Source organism: Solanum tuberosum, unplaced genomic scaffold, assembly GCF_000226075.1.
Source record: "Solanum tuberosum cultivar DM 1-3 516 R44 unplaced genomic scaffold, SolTub_3.0 scf00735, whole genome shotgun sequence".
Taxonomy (NCBI): domain Eukaryota; kingdom Viridiplantae; phylum Streptophyta; class Magnoliopsida; order Solanales; family Solanaceae; genus Solanum; species Solanum tuberosum.
The window spans coordinates 48380-56981 of NW_006239652.1; the positions used below are offsets into that span (position 1 = coordinate 48380).

Below are 8602 nucleotides of genomic sequence, written 5' to 3' on the forward strand. Positions count from 1 at the left end.
ATAAGTGTTTAATGAGAAATTTGGAAAGATAAATAGAGGAGTGCAAATTACGAATTTTTAATGAAATGATTTGTAATTTATTATGGTAAGAATAATACAAATTAATTATTTGAAAATATTTCCATGATAGGAAGCCTCAATAATTAATTATGTGGTCTCTATCGTGCCCATATTTAACTAGAAATAAGAATTTATTCTAAGGGGAAAAGGGAGAAGTATGTGTCTTTTTATATTCTAAGGAAAAGGAGAAGTATGTGTCTTTCTCCACTATAAGGAAATGGAGAAATACATGTCTTTTTCTATTCTAAGGAAAGACATGATCTCCTCCTTGGACTATGAAGAAATCTCTATAAATAGAGATTCTTCTAATTGAAAGGGAATATGTTTATATGATATTTGCCCACCCAAGTATTGAGAGAGTTCGAAAATGAACTTGGAATCACTATAGAAGACCACAGAACTGGCGTCTAGCTTGTGGATTTGCCTGAAGGTTCTAGCTTGTCGACTAGATTGTGGATTCGCTTGAAGGTATCTGCTCACACTTCAAGAGGTAAATCTTAAATTAAATTTCAGAAAGTTTACGTGCTCTAGCATGATTGTATGTGTTCTAGCATAAAGGTATTTGTTGTCTATTATTCATGTAAGCAGTATGATTCTGGTATGCTTCTGCTGTGCATATAGTTTTCCAACAAAATCTTGATAATTATCATAACTTGTGTAGGACTTCTAGCCTCTAGGCTCTCGCAACGCGTTTTGCTCCAAAATTGATTAAAAACTTTATATTTGATATCAAACCTTCTAATTATATCCGTCCAAATATTTTTTAATTATTAGATTCAACTTAAAGACTCTAATATTAATAAATTGATTTTTGAGATAAGTTCAATTTTTAAAAAATATAATATAACAAATTAATCATTAATCATCAGTTATAAAAAAACAACAAATCTAATAAACTCATATAAGAAGAGAAAGCCAAGAAATTCCTGTAAAAGCTTTAGCAATCAGCTAACTTAAATGGTCAAATGGGCTGACTAGCTTGGACCCAACCCAAACCATTTTAATTCTCAACTGTGGGTGATGGGCCTGTCTTCTCGTCAAATTGACACCTATAGAAGGTGCATGAGAAGTTTCCTTAAAAGTAATTTAAACTTACAATTTCTAATAATTTTGAGTTTAACTAACAAGTTGCTGAAATATGATATTTTTTCTTTTTTTAAAAAAAAAAATCTTTGATTCATTTTTTCAATTTTGTGTTTACACTAACCTTTTATTTTTGCGGTATAGCTCACATACATGTTTTAACTATATATTAAAAAGTTTTTGCTTGATTAACATGTGTGACGCCACGAGATGCACGTCTGACATTCGCAATGCATACATGACGCATAACTGCATGTGATGCACAAAATGCACACTTGTGACACACAAGATTCACGTATAACATATGCAAAAGCTAATTTAATTATATATATTTGAAATCTTTTCTACGATTTTATTTTAGATCACTAATTTTATTCGATCGCTCCAATTAGAGTGAGTGATTTGATTAGAACTTGGAGTAAGTGGAGACAATCAACTTATCCAGGATAGCCGTCGTACGTCCCAATACCACCTCAAAAACTTCTATTTCCGATATATGTTTTTGTCCATTTCTTCTCGAATGAGAACGATAAATGTTAGTTTTACCTTTTTTTTATTTGGACATATTCATTGTAGCTTCCTTGTTTAATTATTTGTATATATATATAGTATTTTGCAATGTTATTATTGTTATAGTTGCCAGAGTCATCTTGTGTTACTACTGCATCAGGAGGTTGTGTAATTAGTTGACACAATTTATTCTCAGTTTAGTACTGCTTAAAAAACAAAGAAAGAAATTAACACATTATATTGCTCATTAAAAGACTCCACGGCATTATCTTAGAATATATGATATAATAACACGAGCTACGAGTACAAAAATGGTCAAATAGTTCTATACAAAGGTAGATAATATTATTATAAAGAAGTGAAAAATGAGATTTGGACTTAGCTTCTTCATGTTGTAATATTCACTAATTAATGACCTCGACCATGACGGCTTGGACCAGAATATGCTTCATTTCTAAAGATTGGAACATCATCTGATTTGACGTAGCGTGTCGTCGAAACTGGTCTTATAGCCTCCGCTGCTATGCTACAAAAAATGAGGATAATGGTGATGTTCAATAATGTAAAGATGGAGATAATGCTGTTGAACCGGCTCTTTGCTTCTAACATTTGAAAAATATTACAAAGTTTAAACTGAATCCAAATCGTTCTTTTAAGTTTATGTATTATTGGTGGTTCAAAATAATGCATATTGGCATTTTGTAAAATGTATATATAATAGTGGCAACATGGAGTTGGAAAAAAGTGGAAACTTGTTCCGTCCGTTAAGACAGAAAATGGGCAGGGCGGGGGACAAACTAAACCGGTTTTACGGAATTTCTTGTCCCTTCACTTTGAATTTCGTAATACACTACTAAGCATTTTAGTATTGTCAATGCAACTACATTAAAAATAAGCAATTACATTCTTAGTAAATGTTCATAAAGTCTATAACGACATTAGATCTAATAATAATTAACTAATGCATGTACACATTTTAGTACTCTTTATTTTATTACTGCTAAAATTTATTTTTGTTATAGTGTTAATCCCCAAAAGTCAGCAATTTTATTAATACTACATTTGATTATTTTCATGTATGCAATTCCTGATCTTGGTTAAGGTACATGTATGTGAAAATTTTTATGGTGGTTAAGACACAATGTCCAACAATAATTGTATGAGGGCACCATTTCTTTTTGACAAGTGTCTTTGCGGATTCCTTTCCTTGTTGTGACTTGTGACAATCTCTCACACACTTTCATTTTCTCAAACTTTATTCTTTTCTTCATTTGCATTTTTTTTTTCTTTGAAAAACCTCTTTTCTATTTTATCTTTGCACCCTTTTTTATACCAATGTTTTTACAGCTCTTATTTTTGTAGTCCTAACTCTCAGTACAAAAAATGTAGTCATACTACTATTATCTGGTGCTTTCACATATTCATTTGGTTGAATTTTTGTTTTTCATTAATTCTTGTAACCTACAAGAAAAAAATGGATCTATAAAAGTTTCATTTCACATTTTAAGACACCAACATAAAGAAAATTTTGAACGATTTCTCTCCTGGTCTATATATAACTTTGAGCTATATATAAAAAGATATCCACACTTGAAAAAGGTCGAAATTTAGAGACCTTACCTTCTATCTTTGTGGATTAGAGAGAACTCATGATACAATCATTGTAGAAATAAATATAGATTATATAAGTTAAATGCGACCGGAAAAAACAAAAGTATAAGTTAAATATTGAAATTTTATAGTACTTTGACCAACATTGAGAAATCTGTCCCCACATTATAAAACGATATCTTATGAAACGATAAATAACAACCAACCAAACAAGATGTTCGGTGCATTTCTAGAAATTAATTAAAGTAGTGCATAAGCAATATCACGTGCCTTGCACTTTGCAGTAAGTGGCTCAGCTTTTGCAAGAGTGAGACCACTCCCTTCAGCTATATCACTGTCTTTGCTAACTATTTCCCACTCAAAACACTGAACCAAAGTTCCAACAGTTAAAGCAATCACACGTTGAGCAAGTCCAGCACCTGGGCATGTCCTCCTTCCCATTCCAAATGGCAATAACTCCCACGGTTTCACATCGATACCTTCGAATCTCTCTGGTCTAAAACTTGCTGGATCGTCAGCCCATACTAACGGATCCCTATGAACAGCCCAAGCATTCACCAATAGGATTGTCCCACGTGGAACGTCGAAACCACCTATTTTGGTATCATTTGCTGATTGATGGGGAATTAACATCGGTGCTGCTGGAGATAATCGGAAAGTCTCCGAAATGATACGTTGAAGATATTTCAAATTGGGCAAATCAGTCTCATTCACTAGACGATCAAAACCAACATGCTTGTCTATTTCAGTTCTTACTTTGTACAACACTTGTGGATGGTTAAGTAAATGTGTCATTGCCCATTCTATAGTCACAGCTGTTGTGTCTGTTCCCCCAATCACTATCACCTGCGTAACATATCAAAAAAGTATCATGAATATTATATCTACAACTTTTTAATGATATATATATATTTATAAATTGTGTATGTATTTTTAATCAAAAAAATCAAATCAAACAAACAATGTATATATATATATATATGACTAGATTATTTGATTCTTTGATTAGCTTGGTGTTTTGGATATTTCTTAGTAGTACCCTAGCCAAGTACTAGGTATATTTGTTGATGTTTGTGCTCCAGTGTAATAAATAAGGGGAAAATGGAAAAATATATCCTTTAATTTTTTGTTTTAGAGTAAATATACTTGTTGTTTTGAAAAAAAAGAAGGTGAATATACCCCTGTAGTTTAATATGTGGGGTATATTTATCTTTTTCATAAATATGTCTATATTCATTGAATTAAGAAAAATCTTAAAACAAGTTTTATAATTCCAAAAAATGTCACTTAATTTAAAAAAATTAACTCACCCATTTTTTAATTACCCCAACCGGATCCGGCCAGGACCAGACCCAACCCAAATGAAAAAACCCAATCCCTCTTCCATTCAGTCATAACATGAGTTTGGGTCGATCCAAATAAAAGAGGGCTTGATTTTTTGTAGATCAGTTTTGTGTTTATCTTCTTTTTTTTTTTTTTTAATAAATTCAGCTTGGTAGCAAAAATCAGTATCTATGCACCATTTATTATACGATGAGAGTATATATATTATATGCACCACTTGAGCGATATAAATGGCCTTTTTCCCGACAAATAATAATTAAAGGGTACACATATATGTACGTAGTATATATGGGGATGCATGAGTATTGAAAGCTTACCAATATAATTCCTTTAAGGATATCGTCAGTATAGTAATCTGGTTGCGATTCTTGCAAAGAAAGCAAATTATCAATCATAGTATTTTGGTTCTCCACACCACGGTATTCATCAATTAAATCTTGCAAGAACTCATCCAATTTTTTGCCAAGCTGCGTCAGCGCATTCTTTTTAATAAACTTATAAATCCAACCAAATGGTACAGGCAAAAAATCATCAACATTTGATGCACCCCCATTGCTAAAAAATTCATCTATAAGCTCACGAAAATACACCGCCTTACCTTTATCTTGATCGAAAAATCCGTCTCCAGATACCATTCTCATAATAACATTAAATGATAATTCAGTAAATTTTGACTTAAGTTCAAAAATTGTACCAAAATCGTTACAATTTTGAAACAACTTGTTCAAAAGAAGCTTGACTTCAAATTGTCTAATGGTTTGTGACTTGTTGAGACTAGTAACGGAGAGGATTTCAAGTGCACAAATACGTCTTAGGTTACGCCAATGATCACCATAACACGAATCGATGATTGTTGTGCAGTTGTATCCTCCGATCATTAAAGGAGGACGATCAGCAAGAACAACATCATTCTTGGTGAAACATTCCTTCACTGAGGATGGAGATGACACAACCACGACGAGACGTTTGCCTAATTGAAGAGAGAATATTGGACCATGTTTTTCAGAAAGATTTTCAAGGGTACGATGTATATGTTCTTTCAAAATATAGAGATGTCCTATTATTGGAAACTTAAGTGCTGGACTTGGTGGGAGATTATGTTTGTTTAGTGTCAATGACACAAGTTTGAAGACTAGGAACAATACGGAAATAGTGAGAGGTGAAAATAGCCAAACTATTTCCATATTCTCTCAAGGGGGACTTAATTATCTTCTCTAGTTAATTAGTGTTGTAACTAGGGGTTTATATAGGAGGTGAAGTCATGTTTATTCTAATTCTTTGTTATTTTGATTCTCTCTATTTTGTTTCTTCCTAACATCTAATTAAATAAATCTTGAATAAGGCACGAGGAAAGTGAGGAAACATTAATAGTGATTTAGCTGCCATAAATTTTTAAATGTAATTATTGAATATGTGTTTGACTGTAAAATTTGTTCAAAATAATATCTCAAATGTTCACTTAATTATGAGTAAATTTTCTTAAAAGCCAGTCAACTTTATTTTGTAACTGAAAAATCATTCAATAATGGAATTTCACCTACAAATTCACTTAACTTATTTTATTAATTTTTTAAATTAAATTTTGTTGACATGAAGTTCTTATTTAAAATCAAGCTTTTAAGAAACAAAAAGATATCCACTTCAATCATTTCAATGATCCGACCCATAAAAATAGTTTAAACTATCTTATTAGACATATATTCATATCATATATACTAACATGGAAAAATCACATCATATACACATTTAAGAGACAATTACTAACATTACCTATAATTTCAAATAATTACATATATTCTCACTAATTAAGAATTTTATACCATATTGTAAGTTAGATACATTGTGATACACCATTTCCTAAAAACTAGCCTAGATTAAGACAATGGAATATCTCAACAGATTATGTATCCACAATTAACGTCTTCATCCTAATCAACTCACTGTCTCTCATCAAACCTCCCATCCCACATTCATCACCCACATTCTCTCTCTTCTGTCCTTCTCCCTAGCTCACTCGTTTTTTTCCATTAAATCATAAAATTTTGAATAAAAAGTAGTAATACAATTTGAGGTTTGTAACTATCATTTATGTCATGTATATGATTTTTCTATAGCTTTCAATTTATATGTAGTCTTCTAATTTTTGATAGTTATACCAAATTATGATAAAACTTTATTGATTTAGCATTTTTAAAATATATTTCATGGCTAATGATTCTTCAAACAAGAAAATTGTTAATATATGTACAACATACTTCCATTGATTTATCAAAAATAGACTTCATTTATTTTGAATTTCACTCGAGAACAATTTATTGCAAGGTCTTTCTAATGATGATGCTTTGATTCTCGTATCGTTAATGAGTTTGGAATTGAAAAGTAGAAAGAGGAGGATGCTAGCTTATGATGTTTTGCATAATGACAAACTCCCCTATGTCGCAGGGAAATCAGGATCTGTATATCTGTTCTAGATACACGAGATCTAAAAGATTGACTCATCAATTATCAAAACAACAGTCGTCACATAAGGAAAAGATTGATTCACTCAAATCAATCTAGTTGAAGCCAAAAAAGAAAAGTGAATTTCACTTATGCAGATATCAAGTAAATCAAGGCAAATTTCACATATGCAGATATCAAATAAATCAGACCAGTGAATCAAGCGATTCAAGAAATAAAGATCCCCTATGCAAGAAATCAAATCTCGATTCATAAGGAAAATCAACCATCAACCTACAGGAGAAACCTACAAGTAAAAATATGTTCAAGGCAGATTGGACATCGCTGAATTTCAGTCAAAGAAGGCGTGAACTCAATCAAGAAAACGTTATAAATTCTTGATTGAAGGAAACTCCATTGGATTTCATGTTAGAGCTACAACGATCATATAATATCGTGTATAAAGACAAACCTACTTCTATAGTTAGACGTACACAACTTCACTTGAACTTATATTGTTATCTTTTTCCATCTTTCATAAAATTTTGTACTCACTTGAGTGAACAATTGAAAAGGAAAAAAAAGGAAAGATTCTGAGTGTAGGTTATACAAGTAGAAGTCGTGTCAAAAAAGAAACTCTGATTTGCATATCACACATGTCTTTAGGTTCAACTTTGTACAACTTAAGTTCCCTTTCAACCTCTAAGGGAAACCTTTGAAACCCAAAGGGACTGGACTAGGTACCATACCGGTGATCCGAACAAGTATAAAAATGGGAAAATTGTATATAATAGCAAACTATTAATTCAAATTAAATACTATAAATATAGTTTGATTTAATTGTACCTCATAGCAAACTGTTGTTATTTCACCTCTCTCCTGGTGAATCTCGCTCGCCACTCTCGTTCTCTCCCTCGCCTCTCTCGTTTTTTATACAAACGCAACTGTATAAAGTGCATTTGTGTTTGTATAAAACGAGAGAAAATTGTATATATACATATATTTTCGTTCCCCTCTCTCCCCTCTCCCAGATCTCGCTCGCCACTCTCCCAGATCTCGCTCACCACTCTCCCAGATCTCGCTCTTTCACTCGCATCTCTCACTTTATACAAAAACGCAAATGTATAAAATGCGTGAAAATTGTATATATACATATATTTTAGTTCCCCTCTCTCCCCTCTCCCAGATCTCGCTCGCCACTCTCCCAGATCTCGCTCACCACTCTCCCAGATCTCGCTCTTTCACTCGCATCTCTCACTTTATACAAAAACGCAAATGTATAAAATGCGTGAAAATTGTATATATACATATATTTTAGTTCCCCTCTCTCCCCTCTCCCAGATCTCGCTCGCCACTCTCCCAGATCTCGCTCACCACTCTCCCAGATCTCGCTCTTTCACTCGCATCTCTCACTTTATACAAAAACGCAAATGTATAAAATGCGTGAAAATTGTATATATACATATATTTTAGTTCCCCTCTCTCCCCTCTCCCAGATCTCGCTCGCCACTCTCCCAGATCTCGCTTTCTCACTCGCCTCTCTCACTTTATACAA

The 8602-nt window shown here is 32.5% G+C and overlaps 1 protein-coding gene across 1 annotated transcript; it reads right to left on the bottom strand.

Moving 5' to 3' along the window:
• Positions 1 to 3426: 3426 nt before the first annotated feature.
• LOC102605403 (cytochrome P450 81D11-like) lies at positions 3427 to 5792 on the bottom strand. Its single transcript, XM_006367129.2, has 2 exons — positions 4926 to 5792; positions 3427 to 4110 (listed from the first exon to the last, which is right to left on the bottom strand). The coding sequence occupies exons 1-2, from the start codon at positions 5790 to 5792 to the stop codon at positions 3505 to 3507; spliced, it is 1473 nt and encodes a 490-aa protein (XP_006367191.1). The 3' UTR covers positions 3427 to 3504.
• Positions 5793 to 8602: the final 2810 nt, after the last annotated feature.

What these genes read in the sequence shown, in the direction of transcription:
- LOC102605403 (XM_006367129.2), bottom strand. Translation starts at nt 5,792, where the DNA reads ATGGAAATAGTTTGGCTATTTTCACCTCTCACTATTTCCGTATTGTTC. An exon ending in TCCTTAAAGGAATTATATTG is followed by an intron (nt 4,111 to 4,925) that starts GTAAGCTTTCAA and finishes TATGTTACGCAG; the next exon opens with GTGATAGTGATTGGGGGAAC.